The 19,612-nt window shown below is 42.5% G+C and overlaps 1 protein-coding gene across 1 annotated transcript in view; it reads right to left on the bottom strand.

Annotated features, from left to right (window-relative positions):
- pth2ra (parathyroid hormone 2 receptor a) overlaps positions 1-19,612 on the bottom strand; it is a 77,776-nt gene that overhangs the window by 4,218 nt on the left and 53,946 nt on the right. The window contains exons 10-12 of the mRNA XM_057335882.1: positions 6,412-6,506; positions 4,658-4,796; positions 3,336-3,377 (exon numbers count right to left, since the gene is read on the bottom strand). Coding sequence (XP_057191865.1) covers positions 3,336-3,377; positions 4,658-4,796; positions 6,412-6,506 — 276 coding nt within the window. The remainder of the gene's footprint in view (positions 1-3,335; positions 3,378-4,657; positions 4,797-6,411; positions 6,507-19,612) is intronic.

Here is a 19,612-nt window from a genome sequence, read left to right as displayed (position 1 = left end):
AAGAGTCCGCTCCTGAGCCCAGTCGAGCCCAAGAGTGCGCTCCTGAGCCCAGTCGAGCCCAAGAGTCCGCTCCTGAGCCAAGACGAGCCCAAGAGTCCGCTCCTGAGCCAAGACGAGCCCAAGAGTCCGCTCCTGAGCCAAGACGAGCCCAAGAGTCCGCTCATGAGCCAAGATGAGCCCAAGAGTCTGCTCCTGAGCCCAGTCGAGCCCAAGAGTCCGCCCAGTCGAGCCCAAGAGTCCGCTCCTGAGCCCAGTCGAGCACAAGAGTCCGCTCCTGAGCCAAGACGAGCCAAAGAGTCCGCTCCTGAGCCAAGTCGAGCCCAAGAGTCTGCTCCTGAGCCCAGTCGAGCCCAAGAGTCCACTCCTGAGGCCAGTCGAGCCCAAGAGTCCGCTGCTTAGCCTAGTCGAGCCCAAGAGTCCGCTCCTGAGCCCAGTCGAGCCCAAGAGTCCACTCCTGAGCCCAGTCGAGCCCAAGAGTCCGCTCCTTAGCCTAGTCGAGCCCAAGAGTCCGCTCCTGAGTCAAGACGAGCCCAAGAGTCTGCTCCTGAGCCAAGACGAGCCCAAGAGTCCGCTCCTAAGCCAAGACGAGCCCAAGAGTCTGCTCCTGAGCCAAGACGAGCCCAAGAGTCCGCTCCTGAGCCCAGTCGAGACCCTGGTGGTACACGCGAAATTAACAACTGAAACAACTTTTTGTATTCACACAGGCTCTCATTTCTGCCCTCCTGAAGAATTTCATCCTCATCACACAGCATGTTCTTTGCATTTAGAAAAGCAATGTTACAAATAATAAATACACTCCTGTCATGCATACTGTATGCCACTGTGTGCCTCCGCAGGTCTCTTCTAATGCTTTCTGAGCAGGTAGTTTGTTTAAGGTCGAACACTTTCCACCTCCAGCAGGAGAGGAGTTTTTCATCTGCATTGATAAGTGAAAGTGTGTTGGTAGAGAAACGGCATGACAAAATGTAAATGATTTTCTAACCCCTCGCACACCAGCACAAAACAAACCTTTGCTCCAGTCATACCCGCTCCTCTTGTGGAAATAAATGAATGAACAAATCAACTTTCTCTAGCCACTCCTCCTCTTCAGTCTACATCTGTTCTTCTAATTGTTCTTCTGCACAGCCTCACAATATGTTTTCTTAACGCAATGTTTTCTTCATCATTTGTGGATGAAAACTTTCGTCAAAACTTATGATAGTTGCAAACACGGTTATGATGACAGTGGTTGCATTCAATTAATGAATTGAAATGAATGCAGTACTTTATTGTGCAGTATGACAGACCTGTTGACATCAAGCGATAGCTGCAAGATGTTGGATGCTTGTCCCGCCCACAGCCCTGTGTTTGATTGGTGCAGTTTTAAAACTGACGTGTCACTTAAAAGAACTGTTCTTAACGTCTAAAAGGAATAAACTCAAGGCCCAAAACACGGTAAAACAGTGAGGTGTTAAGCAGACTGTATGACACAAACCCACAGACCAATGAAATAAGACAGTGTGAATGTGTCCTGTGACTCTTTATTACAGGCCGCTGCTGTGAACCAGGGGCGGAGCTATGGATGGGCCTGGGATTGACAGCTGGCCCATCCAGTCAGAGCCAAGAAAATAATTAATTTATTTAAAATAAGAATTAAATATTATTAAATATATATTTAATAACTTAATTCTAAATTTGAATTGTATAAATGAAATAAAAACATTTGAATTGTTTGTTTATTAATAATAATATCCAAATATTATTAAGAATGTGCTCACGTGATGTCAGTTACGATACGACCGTCACACTGCGCGCCAATATCGCTGTCTGTAGATTCTCTTTCAATGATCATGTAAACATGGCTAGACAGCAGGGGCGGCGTTTAGCATTCAGACAAAACAGTGGAAACAAAGTGTGCATATTGATGCTCATTAAAGATAGACTACTGTATATATTTAGCGTGGACGTCAAAAGCATGTATATTTTAGAGTGTAAAAACACCACCAAGTCACCAATAGCTCCAATGGTGTAGTTGGTAAGCCACGTAACTAGTAATTTTTGACACTATCACGTTGAAGGTTCGAATCCACCTTCAGTTTGTCTACATTTTCACATTTTAGATCAAACAGGCATTTGTTTTCAACAAAATGAAGAAACTATTTTAAAAATGCCTAACAGGTGTTTAATAATAAAGTGTATAGTAAGGTAAGTAGGGAGGTCTTTATTATCGACATATGCCAATAACTTGGCAATTTTTTATTTTTATTTTAACAGTCGCATAACAATCTCATCTGCCCAAGCCAGATGTATTAGAAATATGCAGAAATTAGAGCTTTATAGTCCAGTGAAATTAAAAATGACAATTCTTATTTTTTCATTAAATATTGCACCGTCTATAGTAAATATCTTATCAATGTGGGTCATTTTGTTTTTAAAATTCATGTACCCTCATCATCTTCAGTTAAAATCTGAAAATGCACTTCCGCCCTGAAATGACTATCCATCTCAAATTACCAAAATTAGATGGCTTAGCCAGAGCATCCGTTAACTCCTCCCTTTCAACTGTCAGTCTGCTGTCAGTTTCATTTCAAAATCAATGCAACAACTGTTTTTACACATCCAATCAATTCTCGGGGAAAAACGCAAGTCACACCCACTAATTTTCTCCTTTGAAATTCCTTTTCACTCGGAAATGTGTCAGAATACGGAAGTAAAAACGCAAACAGCAACATCCGATGAGTCGAGTGCTAATGGCTTTAGTGCTTCAGCCTCCACTGATATTCTCATTCAACTGGCTTCCGAATTAGTAAATCAAAATTGTCCACCTCCAGATCAGTCCGCGATAGAAGAACAGAAAATATCCGATTACTGTAATTGATGGAAAGTCACGCTCCTTCAGTTCTTATTGGCATGAACAGTTTTAATGGATTTAATAGCAATAAAAAAGATGCCATATTTTGTAAACCAGACAGACATTTTCCTGAGGTACACACAGAGTTTACTTTCACAAGAGACGGTTATTAAAATTGAAACGCCTCCGACAAGCCTGTAACAAACATTGTAAAACCGCAAAATGACTTTTGACGCATACAGGGAAAGCCATGCACCGCAAAGCCGTGGGACCGTGTTAAATCAACTGCACGGTGATGCCGTTTCATTTGTAGAGCAAAGTTTAGTGAATTGCATTTGAGGCCACAATGGGACAGAACACCGGTCCATTAATTTTTCTTAAAAATTACTCCGGTTGAAAGGGTGATGCGAATTATTCTGGCCCAACCACAATTTTACAGGCCCACCTATCATCTACTTTCTGTATCCGCCTCTGCTGTGAACACTTTCTCTCTGCAGATGCTCACCTCTCCATTACAGTAGCAGTAGATGATAGACACAAAGAAACCCTGGAGAGAGAAACAGGATAACATGTTACACAGTGCGAATCTACTGACATACAAAAAGTGATATTTAGTTTAATAGTTTAGTTTTAATAGTCAAGTCTCTGTCAACTAATAAATGTTTTGCAAAATATCATTTCTTTTTTTATTGCTCAGGTTTAGTGGAAATTGGTTGTGTGTGTTCTAGGTAAGTGGGCATGGGAGTGATTTGTTCTTTGATGTCGAGATGTAACTACATGCTGTCACGGTCTAACCCATCTCTGAAGGAAAGACTCTCACCTGTCACTCCCAACTGAATATCACAGAAATCAATGTGGGGTGTCATTAGATGTCAGTCCTATTTGAAGAACTCTAAGGTGGACTGAACTTTGTACACTTTTATTTGTTTTGTTGAAAGTTTAAAGTATACTGTCAGGAGCCTAGTATCTGTTCCTTTGTTTCTCTGTTCTTTGTTTTATTTGATTTAATTGAATTATTACACATTTAACATAGTGGTCTCAATTATATAATATTATCTACTTTGTCCACTCCCCCTCGGGCATTTTTGTGTTGCTTTTGAAATTGCTTGAAAGCTGTTTACATAATGTGATGCTTGTGCTGAATGCAGATACATTTACAATCATGTTTCTCACCAATATCAAATTCACTGACCACACCTCCATCTTTTGTATTGTACGCATGCTGATAAAGGACTCCAGGTTCAGTTCCATGGGAAATTGTTTTTGTGATGCTTTTTTTAGTTATATCGCGCATCATTTTTTATGCAAGAATGCAGTAAAATAGTTTTGGTCTTTATGTTGTGCAGATTTTCTTTTATAGCTCTCCTAACCTGCTTTACTCCTTCCCAAGTGTAATCAACAGTGTTTAATTCTAAGCCTGTGTGTGAGGTGAAACTAAATAAGCTATAATTAAAAAAAATACTTTTCATTGTGTGCTCAACAATACGGCAATTTTGCTTTAGGCAAAACCGTCTGCCGAATGCACAAATGTATATGATCACTTTTCAAGAACACCTTTTAAAATAAAGCTTGAGGTTCCTCCTTGGATTGTAAATAAAGACATTACAGCCACAAAACCTTGCCTCCAACTTTTCCTTCTTTAGTATCTTAATCAATACTAAATCATGCAAATAGATGCTCAGTGTTTATTATGGTAAGTGATGCTATCCTACTCTAAAAATTATAATACATGATTCTAAGATTATCAAGAGAAAAACATATTCATCTTGACTTGCAGGGATCACTGATTGCATTAAATATGCATTACAAGCATCTATTTTTAGTTACCTGGAAAGAGTTGAAGAAGAGTTCGCAGTACATGCGCACCTCCCAGCCCAAACCTTCAAATGTGTGAGGCATTCCAACAAACACAATGTAGTGCACTCCAAACACTAAGACCAACACAAGCGTGGATTTGGCAAGCTTCCTAAAGAGAAAAAAGAAATACAAATAGCTATACAAACCATCTGTGTAAAAGCCAGACCCAAATTTGAACCATTGTTCACTGAAAACCATCCTTTCATCCAACCTAGTCTCAAGACAGATCGTGGCATAGGCACGAAATTTGGAATCTATTGATTTGTGTTCATGGACACGAATTTCCACCTATTTCACGTCAGTCAGCACTACTTTTTTCGTGTCACTTAGCACAACTTGCAATACACAGACCGTGTGTATGTAACTTTATATATTTATAACCTGTTATCAAAAGTCGTACATATTTTATGAGGTGGCTAACCAACACCTTACCTCACTCCAAACCCTAAAATCAGAGCCGCAAAGGCTAATTTTGCTAAAAACGCGAGTTTCACAAGGTGGCAAAGCAACGATAAATGGCTACCCTAAACCTAACGTCACAGGGGCAAAGTCAAATCATAACAAAACATACAAATGAGATCGTAGGAAATAGGAATTCACACAGCCACCTTGTAAGATAGGTACGAATTCTCATCAGATTGCATTGATATACTGTATATTTTGTATATTTATACATATGAAAGATACAGCGTATTAAAATACGTTAGATAGAAAGTCGTGCTCAGTGACACGAAAAAGGGTCGTTCTGAATTAAATGTCTTGCCTGCCAGACAGGTTAAAATGTCTTGCAAAATTAGTCATGAAAAGAGTCATCGAAAATAATTGGAAGAAAGGTACTCTGTAAGATTATGAGGTGTAAATCATTTTTTATTTGATATTTGACCTAGTTTGATCAAAGTGTTTTGGTAATGGGAGCATCGTATCAAATACGATGTGTCAAATCAAATAAGCGTGTAGCATTGCAAGTTCATTTTTCCCCAGAACATGAGAATCGGCTGGGCCCTTCGGTCGAACAAATGCACTTTTGATCTGCTTTGACTCCACGCTGACTGACGTATTTACAAACACGACTGTCTGTGGCTTTCGGTCTGTCCTACCAGCTGTGCCGTCTGACACCTGTGGCACCACGGACAGCAAATTAGTGGGAAGGCAATAATAATCCAATTGATTACTGTTATTAGTGGCCCAAAATTACATCCCATGCCATTGTGTTTGTGTTTAGAATACATCCAGAATAACATTCTGTCTTGCCAGCACCCAACTGTGCATTTATCGGAGTCTGAAAGCATTTTTTCCCCAAAGCCAAATTAAAATGGAAGCAACGTTTCTTTCAGCATGTAACAAGCTCAAACCTCTAATATGCAGCATCCCTAAAATGCAACGCTGATTGTAATGCAAGATGGGAATGATAGAAGCCACAATCATTGAATGACTGTACATAGGAAGGGATGCTTATTGTCGCATCTTTAAGCCAAGGGGAATTTTGCCATCAAGCTCTCAAATGAAAGGTTTTCGTCTAAATTACATAAAGAAATAAACAGTTGCTGTAAGCTACAGGCATTGCTTCCACTCACAGCAATATAGAGGCAGTGGATGCTATTGCTTCAAGCATTCCAATGACAGCCGACGTATTGAATTTACAAATTTTGGGGCACTTACAACTACAAAAGAAAAAACAGAGGACGTAAGCTCAGAGGGCATGAAGATGAAGACGCTTCACAAACCTGTACTGTTTCCTCGTGTCATATCTGCCCGCGTTGGTCTCGCGGATCTTGGTGGCGAGCACCCGCACGATATTCACAAAAAGGATGAAGTTGAGCTGAGAAAGAGAGAGAAAAAAAGTGGCACCGATATGAAAAATTGCTCTGAGCAGGAGCGTGATAGCCAACTGAATCCCTCTTCTACACAATCCGTTCGATTCGTCTCACTGTGAAGCTCATCTTCTTAATGTGCCATTCTCTTATCTCTTAAAGACGCTCATTCATTTACACTTCCATCACAGTGCCGGTGCCCAGAGAAAACGTTACGGCTCAGCGGTTGCTTTTCATGGCTCAAAAGATCCAGTAATGGAGTTTCAATACTGTATGTTTCAATTAAGGATTGACTTTGATGTTTCTTTTGAAACGTTTTAGGAGAAATACAAACACACAGATGACAACTGCTGATATACTGTACATAGAGATGTATAAAAGAAATATAAACATATTAAATTAATGTGCATATCATATACTGTAGGGCTGTCACAATATTAGATTTTACATGACATGATTATCACGGCTAGTGGAAATCTCAATAACAATATTATCACAATATCATTGATATTTATTTAAAGAAATAAATAATACTATCAGTCTAAAGTCATTTTTAATTTGGTTTATTCTTGTGTTTCTTTTTTTAGCCTATGAATCAATATACATGTAGAAAAAATATATTTTCTAACCATTGTGGCTCTTAAAGGAATATTTCGCCCAAAAAATATTTCGCCCGTCGTAACTCAATGTTTCAGAGAACCGGGGTTACGACAGTAACCTATTGTTCTCTTTCATCATCTCGTTTCGAGATCCACCTATGGGAGAGACATGGACAGCTCCCCGATTGCCCAATACACTCACAGTGAGGTTCTGAAAGCCAGAAAAAGATGGTCACCCCCAAAGGGGCGGTGCATGACACGTCCCATAATTATGTCCCTGGCAGCCCTGATGCGCACACATAGCTGCTGCGCACATACAGGACAGGAACATGTATGAGGCACACACATGTAATTAACCCAGCAACACATATATACCACCCAGGCCGGAATGTGAATGCATGCTTGGTGACATGAATGCGCATGGCCCACCGGCCCATTCAACCCTCGTTACCATAACAATGTGTAAACAGGAGGTGAAGGAATATAACAAGGAGGGGCTATGAAGACCCCACTCCTAAAACAGAATGTGCTACCGAGGTTTTGGTGACATCCAATCGGTAGTAACGCATAAACGTATGGGGAGAAGCCCAGCTGGCTGCAGAGCAGATGTCCTGCAGTGATACTCCCCTGAACAAAGCCCAAGAGGCAGCTAAGCCACTCGTGGAATGAGCTCTGATGGTACCTGGGGGCTGCACTCCCCTTGATTCATATGCAACTGCTATAGCGTTCACAATTCCAAGAAGGCCCGCGTCGTCTTCATCGCCGGAACCAGCTGGTTCATCAGCGAACGGGAGGTTTCCCGCGAAGATATCCTCTTCGGGGGACGCAGGATTAGGCAGGTCAGCCAAATGAAGCGACGTCGCGCCCCGGGAGGCCCCCGGAGGCGCGTCGCCGTCACCGTGTCCCCCATCCGAGTCAGAAAGGCCGAGTTCGATACACTGGGTAGGGGCAACTTTGAGTCGACGCCGCAGGAGCTTTTTCGGCAGCACAAGGCAATGGCTGCAATGCTCCGGGTTCTCCAAAGCCTCTTCTGCATGCTTGAGGCCCAAGCAGACCATGCAGAACTCGTGAGAGTCCTTAGCTGCGATGAGAGCCCTGCACGCGGCCAGGCAGGCCCGTGATGAGCTGGTACCGGGAGCAGTGGCAGATTTAGAGAGCGACATGTCGGCGAAAAACTCGTTAATATCCGTGGCGGGCAGCCGTGGAAAGTAAAGGGGGAGCAGGTGAAAAATGCACGAGCGTGGGCGGCTCAGGATGCGTAGAAAAAACACAGCTAACCTGGCTGAATAGACGACTGTCATGTCTAGCGGAGGCTGATCAGACGATATGTCCTCCTGAAGACACACAGTGAGCAGCGAAATCCAACCGAACTGTGTTAAAGCAGAGATCGCAAGAAGCGAATGACAACTGAGGAACAGCAGCGCAAGCAGACCTTATATGCGCTCAGGTAAGGGGGTGGGGCCTTACCTGGCATTGGCTGCGCGCTTCTGTCTGTCTAGCCAGACTTGGTGCAATTAGATGCTTCTGCAGAGGTCAGGTACGGATGCCCTTCCCATAGGTGGGTCTCGAAACGAGACGATGAAAGAGAACTAAAACTCTGTCATTTACTCACCCTCTTGTCATTTCAAACCTGCATGACTTTCTTTCAGACTTTCGTCTGCACATCACAAAAGAAGATATTTCGAGGAATGTTGGTAACGGAAAACCGTTGCTCCCCATTTTTGACTTGCATTGGTTTTGTGTCCATACTGTACAGTATAAGTCAATGGGGACCAATGGGATGCAACCAACGGTGCAGCAAGGGAAGACAGGGAGTGGATCCAAATGCAGTTTTGGTATTTAATATAATCCACAAGGTAATCAGAAAAACATCCAAAAATAAACAAGAAAGACACCAACGTAACATTAACAACAATCGACACTGGACAAAGGAAACACAGGCAATCAACAGGGAACCAATGATCAAAAGAACTACAAATGACTACAAAACAAACATAAAAAGAAAACAAAGTCCAAACTAACGGAAAAAAACAGACAGAATCATGACACCAACGTTCTTCAAAATATTGTCTTTTGGGTTTTTCTAAAGATAGAAAGTCAAACAGGTTTAAAATGACAAGAGGGTGAGTAAATGATAAAAGATTTTTCATTTTTGGGTGAACGAACTCTTTCAGGCAAAACTTTAAACAGGTGCTGAATTATTTATGATATTATCATAAATGTAGTATTAACAATATCAATAATCACAGTTTTAAATGCCACTGTTTCAATATTGGTATATTGTGACACCCCTAATATCACAGTTTAAATAATTGTGTACTGAAAAGGTTTTCTGAAATCTGTCTGTTTTTTCATTTCATTATTAAAGCAGATGTTTTTGTCCAAATTAACAAATAGGAGTACAATGAAGCCATTCATCCTAAGGATGCAATATCACCAGAAGGGCTAAAATACAAAGTTTCAAATAGGATCAAATATGTTTTTTGGGGGGGGGGGACAGGCATGACAAAGAATAAAATCAGGACAGAATGGACTTTGTCCATTACAGATAGCTGGAAAATAAAGCCCAGAGGCGTCACTAGCAGATGGTTAGCTGTTTGGATCACAGGCTGGAAGCCAGAATGAACAGGGTAGTAATTTGAAATATGCTAATTTCAATCTTCTTAATCGGAAACAGCAGGAACTATGCAAGTGATTGAAAATGAGGCCCACGCAAACCTCGACCTTTCAGGCTTTTAAGATGAATCAATGGAATCAATAAGACAAACAACAGTGCAGCCTGTGTTTCTACATATGTGTAATCCAAGTTATGGTGTTTTATATTCAGTCTTTCGGAGAAAGTTTGTGGGAAAATTTACTTTAGTATTAATTTCCAATATGTATATGTACTGTACAGTTGCCAAGTGTTTATGCAAATCATGCTATAAAATAGACTTCTAGAATGAATAACTACTGAAGCAATGTGACTATATACCTCTCCATATACATAAAGGTCTAGCATCTTTCTCCACAGGTCTAGCTTCTTCAAAGCTCTTCTCTGACAAAATCTTCATGTCAATCCCTATCACAGCAATCACACATTTAAATTACCCCCTTCTGAAGAATATTGCCTCCATATCCACCATCTATTTAGAGGGAGTTTGGAAATGTGTTTTCTTCCTGTTTCTGGCATGTGAATCATCACAAGCCAGATTTATACATGCCTCATTATACTGATTTTGAGTACTCTTCATCTAAGTAGGCTGGTCAAAACATGTTTTCCTTACATTTGGAAAATATTCTTCTTCCACCACGTTCTTATTATAATTATAATTATTTTCTATTAATATTTGCTAACTGCACATTTTAAATGACTACATTATGAAAGACATCACAATACAATACTTGTTTTAATGGAGCTTATTTATATATTGCTAGAAAATGTTTTTTTTGCTATGCATTTCTTGTCCAAAAAAGTCTGTTTATTAGCATAAAAGACAGCTAGAAATATTCATTGAATATTCACTGCATTGCTCAGTGTGTGAAAATGTGTGACCCTCAGTGACACAGTGCGAAAAATCAGCTCATTAGAGTCTGTGTAAGCATGCCTCAGAACAACACAGAAATACTGTCAACTGTCATTTCCCAACTGCACAGTCGAAGCAATTATGAATGTCTATATTTGTAAAAATATTTCAACACATCTTCCACCCTTGAGAAACTTGAGAGATTTTATCTGTGTGATTATCGGGAATTACTGTAACTCAATTGATAGAGCACTGAATTCTCAAGGATAATTTGTCTGATCCCAGGGAACACATACACTAATAAAACGTTTAACTTGACTTTAATGTTTAAAAACTGTGGGTAAGGGACCGTGTAAAAAGTTCAAACCTTACGTATAAACAAACTTGCATTTTCATTGGTAGCGATGGTCAAACATCATTTCGTGACATCACACGCAACACGGCACTGCACTGGCCTTTGGTGAGACAATTATACATTTTTCATATTTAGCATTTTGGTGTTCATGCAGAGCACAGAGAAAGGGATGGATATGGCAAGGAAAAGAAATGAGAATGCAGTCCAGACTCAACCCTGTTTTGCCCACACAAGCGACATGAGAAGCTTGACATGTTGGTGCACAGTCGGTGTCAGTTCAACCACTTTGATGAGGTGACCTAACACCTGTGGATCCATCACAGTTGTCCACTTTGTATTCCTGGAAGAAAATAATTAGCAGTGACCCTCTCTGCCATTTGGATGGCCGTAGGTCACTCAGAGAGAAGCATGCAGCAGGCATCTACAACAGCTGCAAAGGGATGGATGAGACGGTGCTGTCATACAACCAAGCATGAAACAGAATGCGGAATTTGTGACATTTCATGGCTTCAAAGAAGACTGGCAATTAGAGCTGAAAAGGTGGGCAAAGAAAGTCATACAGCCGGGCGGCCCGCGGGCCCAACCCTCACCTCGCTGTAATTTGTTCCGGCCCTTCAAGTAGCATAGTGTGAAAAATAATCTCTAGAATAAATTTAGTACAGTCGGGATCGGACCCTACAGTTAGGAAGTGACTTGCTTCTGTTACATTCACACGAGCTGCAGCAGTGCAGAGCAGGAGTCACGTGACGTTAGGCGAATGGCGGGACTCGCAAGCAGTCTCTCCTGTGAGACGCGGTGAACAGAATGATGACGGATGAGAACTTTTATTAGTTTCATTTCTGACATTTTGCTAGCACGAATAGGACCACCATTTCAAAAGTACAGAGGCCAGGGCGGAGAAAAGCGCGTTGGAGGACAGCGCCTGTGTAGGTTGATGTTGTTTAACTGAATTTCCCTTTTTTTGTTATGTAGTTTCAAAATGAACATGTTTGAATGTGGAAAAGCCTGCTTGGAGGTCTTACAATGCACCGATGTTGTTGCTGTGCAGTTTAAAATACAACATCAGCATGTCTAAATGTAGGAAAAAACTTTGTGTGTCTTATGGGGCAAAAATGTAAAAATACAACATACGGGCTCGCATATTTAGGGCCCTATGATGGAATCATAAAACAGATTTTGCTGTATAACGCAGAATGGCACAGAATCTGGCAAATGTACTGTATTATTTCTTAACCAGAAAGTAGCACCGAACAGCTAACAAAATTCAAATTGTGCATGAATAACTTTAGAAATATTCAGATGGTGTTTAAATATGTAATCTGCAATTGTTTTTTGCGTATGCTCATGGAGCTTTCAGAGAACGTGTGCATTTGAACTGTTTCTGTTTCATGTGAGAAAAGCATAGACTGTATAAAATATGGACGTAGTGTCCGTGACATCACCCGTAGGTTTCTGAGGAGCTGTTTGAAGCTCAAAGTGGGTGGAGCCGGCCGTCGTCATCTTAGCAACGTGCCACTCCCAGATAATCGAAAATGTGTCACGGCCGGGCCTCAAACCCAGGCCGTGTCGTGGAAAACTGGCACTTGAAGGGGGATATGCCGGTGGATGAGCTGCGTAAGGTGTTGTGGCCCAGTTCTGCCCAGATCAGGAAATGGCTCCAGGAGGATGGCTGATGAGAAGTGAAGCAACGAAGGTATTTCTCTAGCTCCTGGTTGACCCGTTCTGTCTGGCCATTTGACTGGGGATGAAAACCCGAAGAGAGACTAACAGAAGAACCAAACAGAGACCAGAATGCTTTCCAATAACGAGACATAAACTGGGGGCTGCGGTCGGAGACAATGTCCGAGGGGATTCCATGAATCCTTACTACCTGTTGTAGGATTATTTCGGCAGTCTCTCAGAGGGAAGTTTAGGTAGCGGGGTGAAGTGTGCAGCTTTATAAAAGCGGTCAACCACCACCAGAACTGCAGTGTTGCCTTCCGACATCGACAAACCGGTGATAAAGTCCATGGAAATGTGGGACCAGGGGCGTCGTGGGATGAGCAATGGGTGTAATAGGCCGGCCGGGCGCTGGTTGGAGGATTTCTGTCTAGCACACACTGAGCAGGCTAGAACGAAAGATCTGACGTCTTTGGATATCTCTGGCCACCAGAAGCGTCTGCGAATAAAGTCTAGGGTCCTATCTGTTCCTGAATGGGCAGCGAGAGGGGAAGCATGTCCCCACTGGAGGACCTCAGCCCTTGTTTGTTTGGGGACAAACAGGGCTCCTGGTGGGACCCCGTCAGGGGCACTTACCCCCTGTAGGGCCTCTCGCACAGTGTCTTCAATGGACCGGCGGGCTGGGGCTAGGATGTGTACTCCGGGGAGCTGTCTCTCTGGGAAGAATCATACTGCCGTGACAGTGCATCCGCCTTGATGTTCTTCGAGCCTGGTCTGTAAGAGATCACAAAATTAAAACGAGTAAAAAATAGAGACCATCTGGCCTGTCGAGGGTTAAGACGTTTCGCTTGTTGTAAATAAACCAAGTTTTTGTGGTCCGTCCACACGACAAAAGGGTGTTTTGCTCCCTCGAGCCAATGCCGCCACTCCTCGAGAGCAAGCTTTACTGCTAGGAGTTCCCGATTGCCCACATCATAGTTCCTATCCGCCACGACAGCCTTCTGGAAAAGAATGAACACGGATGAACTTTGTTATCCGCGATTGACCTCTGAGAGAGCACCGCTCCAACTGCCATTTCAGATGCGTCCACTTCCACGATAAACGGCATTTCAGGGTCTGGGTGTGCCAAGATGGGTGCAGAGCAGAACAGCTTCTTTAATCTGTCAAAACACTTGAGTATTTCTTCCGTCCAGTGGATTCGAGTGTGTGATCCCTTAGTGAGTGTGCAAATGGGTGATGCAACAGTGCTGAAATTTCTAATGAACTTTCTATAAAAATTGGCAAAGCCAAGAAATCTCTGTACCTGTTTCAAGGTTTTGGGTAAGGGCCAGTCCATGATGGCAGATACCTTTCTGGTTTCCATCTGGATTCCATCTTGGGAGATCTCATAGCCTAAGAAAGAGACTTGTGACACATGAAATTCACATTTCTCAAGTTTGACTAAGAGTTGATTCTCCAGTAGTCTCTGCAGGACCTGTCGAACATGAAGAATGTGCTCTTGTAGGGAATTTGAGAAGATTAATATGTCATCTAGATAGACAAATACAAACTGGTTCAACATTTCTCTCAAAACATCCTTAATGAGGGTCTGAAATACTGCTGGGGCATTAGCCAAACCAAAAGGCATCACCTGGTATTCCCAGTGTCCATTGGAGGTACTGAAAGCTGTCTTCCATTCGTCCCCTTCTTTTACACGCACCAGGTTGTACGCACTCCGTAGATCTAATTTAGAGAAAACTCTTGTCCTTTTGAAGCAGTTAGAATGCAGATGACATGAGTGGGAGAGGATAGCGATTCTTAATAGTTATCTTATTAAGGCCGCGGTAGTCAATGCGTGGTCTGAGGCTTCCCTCTTTCTTAGTTACAAAAAAGAAACCAGCACTGGCTGGTGAGGTGGAGGGGCGAATGAAATTATTCTTCAACACTTCTCGGATGTATTCATTCATGGCCTTTGTTTCTGGGGCAGAGAGAGAGTATAGGTGTGTTCTAGGGGGAAGTGTGCCAGGGAAGAGTTCAATAGCACAGTCGTACGATCTGTGGGGAGGTAGCTTGTTTGCACGTTGTTTGCTAAAGACTTCCTTTAAATCAGCATATTCAGGTGGTATGTGTGTGATCTCTGGTGGGTGGTTTTGCTTACTCACTTCCTCGATGGCTGCCAAGAGTCCTCCGCTGCTTGCTTGGCCGAAGTCTGAGGAAAAGCAGGAGGCCTCACAGGTCGAACTCCATTTTACTAGTGTGCCAGAGGTCCAAGAGAATTGCGGGTTGTGCAGTCGTAGCCAGGGGTAACCTAAAATCAGAGGTTCTCTAGGAGATTCAATGAGAAAAAAAAGAAATTGTCTCACAGTGCATAGAATTAATGGTCATTTGCAGGGGAACAGTCTTATACTGGATTATTCCTGGGCCTATGGGTCTACCATCCAGGGCCTCCACTTTCCAAGGGGAGGTACAAGTTTCATATGGAATGCACATCCTCCGTGCTAGTTCAATGTCTAAAAAATTGTCTGCTGCCCCCGAGTCCACGAACGCTTTTAACAATATCATGTCTCTCCTAGTATCTCCCCAGGCCAGACTAGCTGTCAAGAGTAAGCGGGAATGGGGAGTGTTACACCGGGCAGTTCCGCTCGCTAGGGACCCCGCACTCCCTAACGAGTTTTGATTTTTAGCGCCAGTTCGGGACAAGAGATGCACATATGACCAGATCCCCCACAATAGAAGCAACAACCCTCTCTGAGACGTCTTTCTTTCTCTCTCCGTGACACTCGAGTCCTGCCCAGTTGCATTGGTTCCTCCTCCGTTTGTTGGGTGGAGGAAAATCTCTTGGGGGCATCTGAATGAAACACGATAGGTGTACCTTGCGATGTTGTGCGTTCCCTCCTCCTCTCACGAATTCTGCTGTCAATACGGATGGCCAAGGTTATGAGCTCCTCCAAGTCGGTACCCCAAGACCTACTGGCCAACTCATCCTTCACTTCTTCGGAGAGACCGTGGTAAAAGGTTGATAGGAGGGCCTCTGAATCCCACTTGCTTTCTGAGGCCAGCGTACGAAAGTCAATAGCGTAATCAGCCACGGGTTGATGCCTCTGGCGTAGATCAAGGAGTCTCCTTGCTGCCTCACGACCACTGACTGGATGCTCAAACACCTGTTCAAGTGTGTCTGTGAAAGTCTTGAGATTCGCACAAATGGGAGACTTCTGTCTCCACAAGGTTGAGGCCCAGGAGGGAGTATGATGTATGCGATCTTGGCTGTCTCAGAAGGAAAGGCGGAGGGTTGTAACTCAAAGATGAGCGATACCTGGGTCAAGAAGCCTTTACATGCAGTTGATCTCCCATCGTAGCATTGGGGTGCTGGTATCTTGGGTTCATAAAAAACCGGGGGGGGCTGGAGAGGGAGGATCTTGGGCTGGCATGTTTGGGGCAGGCGTGTATTGAGTTGTTGCAGGGTCTCCCCAATTTGGGAAATGGCTTCGGTCAGTCTCTGAAGTTGGGCTTCGTGTGAGCCTAGCAGGATCCCCTGCTGGCTAACGGCTCCATGAATCTGTTTAGCCTCTGCTGGGTCCATCTTATTAAAGGCTCAGTCTTGCTGTCACGGCCGGGCCTCGAACCCAGGTCGTGTCGTGGAAAACTGTATGCACTAACCACTAGACCAGCTGAGGTTTGTGAACCCACATTGCAGAAACTCACAAGAGACGGTGTAGAGGTAAAATAGGAATAGTCTTTACTGGTTATCTATCAGAGAACAAAAGTAAATCCTGGGTTGCTCACAAAATCCATGAAAGATAATTCCAAACAAGGAGGAAAAGGCATAAATGATAATTCCTTACAAAGGTTAAGTATCCATGGCAAAAATCCCAGAAGACAAAATAGACACAGGTTAACATAGACCACATCGGTAGTTAGCTACAGGTCTCTAAGTTCTACAACCAAACATCAAGACTGAGCATAGAGTGAAGCAAATGTCGGCCTAATATAGGCACACAAATAAGAAACACAGGTGCTCTCAATGTCCATTGATGAGAAGGTAATCAGAGTTGCGCTGTGGGGGCTCCTGTCCTGTTTGGCTCCCTCTGCTGGGCTTGACGCAATATGACAAAATGGGCAAAGAGGCGGGATGTGGTTGGTGATTGCTGAAACCAGTTGTCACTCAAGTGGCCACGCACCTAATTTGCATCAGATGAAAACATCAGATGAAAACCCCACTTTTTCTGTGTTTAAGTGCTATAATCGGGTCCCCGGTGCATCTAGCAACCCAGAAAACGTGAAAAATAAGAACCCAGTAAGTTTGTTTTGGTGTGCCTTTCCCTGCAAGCATGTGAGAAATCGAGCCGTTCAGATTTCGCTCCGATTGTGACGTCCAAAGCGGATTTTATTATAATGTTACCACCCCTTAATCTACACCGTTCCACCCACCGCGCTCCACCATTGTTGTTTTCACAAGCGACAGCGGTGTACGTGACGCCATGGCTAAAGTTCATGGACAACATGCAGTGTAGTCGCTGCACAGGGTCCAAACCTAGGAAGAGACAGGAGTAGATTTATTTTATTTTTAGTGGAAATCCATCAGAAACCATAAGTAAAAACCTGCTTGTTTGTGCAAATCACTTCAAACCGGAGTGCTTTTTCAACCTGGGACAGTACAAGCAGGATTAGCTTCAAAGTTGTTCCTCAAGAGGGATCGAGACCGACTGAACGAGACAAAACTGCCGATGTAAGTAATATTTACTTAATATTTGTAATATTTATCAACAGTCTGAATTGACGTAAATGTACCGTATATATAGGAGGATAACGTTAGCATATGATAGCGAAGGGAGCTAAGTCAGTCACGGGCTAAATAGAACATTCAAAGCCAGTGTTAAACTGTATATAAGTGCAAATGGACACTTGGAGTTTATCTGTATGAACTGCATTATGCGCGTTAATATGTTTAGCTGCGGCAAGCTGTTTGTTTTGCTAATGAACAGGGGCGAACACTGGGGTTAGTTTCGTTTAAACGTCTCTAATCATTCGTGTTTAGGCTGAAAAATCTGTCACAGCAAACTAGCTCTCACGTTGTGTGTGTAATGTTATAACTTGTCAATGACAAGCGCTAAAATCCATGTAATTCCGCTGAGATCTGAAGTGGATTCAGTGGATTTTAGGTAAGCATACACGCACAACATTAGGATGCGCTGTTTGCTGTGACTGATTTTTTGTCTCCGGACAAATGATTTGAGACGTTTAAGACGAAACTAACCGCTAGGGTTGGGAATCGAAAATCAATTCCAATTTGGAATAGGAATCGAAAGGCTAGGAATCGGATCGGAATAGAAAGGAATAGGATTAAAGTGAGATTAAAATTTGAATTCCTCTTATCAATTCCTGTGTGCATATTTTCAGAAAAGTACATTGCATGATCTGCTGATATCTCAATAAAAGCCCTTATGAAAATTATTGATATTTTTTACTATAGTAAGCATAGTTTAGCTATAGAATTTGCATTAAAGCACAGGCATCACAAATTAACCATAGTTGCATTATAGTAACTGCAGTTTAACCATGATGTAGTTCAACTATGATAATACAAATTGTAATAAATCAGAAAAGGTGTGTTTCTATGTGTAAATATACACAAAACGGTGCTCATAAATATATAAATATATTTTGCAAACAAGTCAATAAGCAGGCTAAATGACCATACAGTTTGATATCTAAATGCTTTACTTCAACTGTGGAATCGAAACTGGGAATCGATAAGAATCGAAATCGATAAGCAGAATCGGAATTGGAATCGATAAAATTGAAACGATTCCCAACCCTACTAACCGCAGAGGAATTCAGGAAATATCATTTAGCTAAACCATTGCCACTACACATGTGTTGTGTTGACACGCCGGACAGAAGGGGGGGGGGGGTAAAGAGACATGCACCAAAACGGGTTGCTGTGAGCATAGCTGTTTTTGACAAGGCAAGAAGGGTTTTGTTTACACAACCATTGAGTGTTTTTAAGCAAAATATGTTCCAGACATTTCATGAAGACCCTAATAAATCATACCAACTTGTTGAAAGTGCTCGTCTGAGGAGACCTTTAAGGCTTAATATAAGTTAAACAGGTGAAAAAAAATTCCTCACAGTTGTCATGAAGGGTAAAATTAGCTATATAGAACAAAATCATTTTTTGTACCAGGCTGTAAACATGTTTTTTTCTGCTTTAAAGTTGCCCATTTTAACATGGGGCTCAATGAGATTCTGCTCTCTTTTGGATCCAGTCTGTAGCGGCCAGTCGATGAATTGCAGTTCAAGGCCCGATTCACATTTTGCGTCATTTCCACGCGCATATTCGTTATTTTAAATGTAGACGCATGGCAGGTGTGCAGAAATAGGGGGCAACGCGGTCGCGATGCGCTCTTTTTTTCAGCTGCGTCGGCGCCGCATCGAGATGAAAAAATCTCAACTTTTCAGAAAGCCGCAAGCACACCGCAGGTCATGTGAGAAGAATCAACCAACAAATATAGACAAGCGCAATAAAGATGGAGACAAAGATGATCACAGCATAACTAAATCTAGTAGCAGAGTTATTGCAAGGTATTTTCAGTGCATATAATCCATATATACTTGTTTATACCGTCTCATCTCAACAGCTATCGTGGCCCATGGTTGCTTAGCGACGACAGACGCGGACCGCAAAGTCCGGGCGCTTTGGAAAAAAAAGGAAAAAGAAGTGCAGCTCGCGTTTTCCGCGGGGTTTTAGACGCGAAATGTGAATCGGGCCTAAGTCACTTCCGTGTTGGCTTCACGAGAGAGATCGGAAGGTTGCCGCTTGGAGAAAAGCAACTGTCAAACACTCTTTGCGGCCTGTCAAAATAAAAGTCTGGTTAACTTGAACAAGTTATAACACACCCACATTTTCCACACCATCCCTCTAGATTTTCACTGAGTATATTATTTACTTTAGTAAACTAAAGTAAATGTGTTTGTAACATTATAAAAAATCAGAACTTATTATAAAAAAATATTAC

The sequence above is a fragment of the Triplophysa rosa genome, linkage group LG6, assembly GCF_024868665.1.
Source record: "Triplophysa rosa linkage group LG6, Trosa_1v2, whole genome shotgun sequence".
Taxonomy (NCBI): domain Eukaryota; kingdom Metazoa; phylum Chordata; class Actinopteri; order Cypriniformes; family Nemacheilidae; genus Triplophysa; species Triplophysa rosa.
This window is presented reverse-complemented; position numbering and strand designations above follow the sequence as displayed.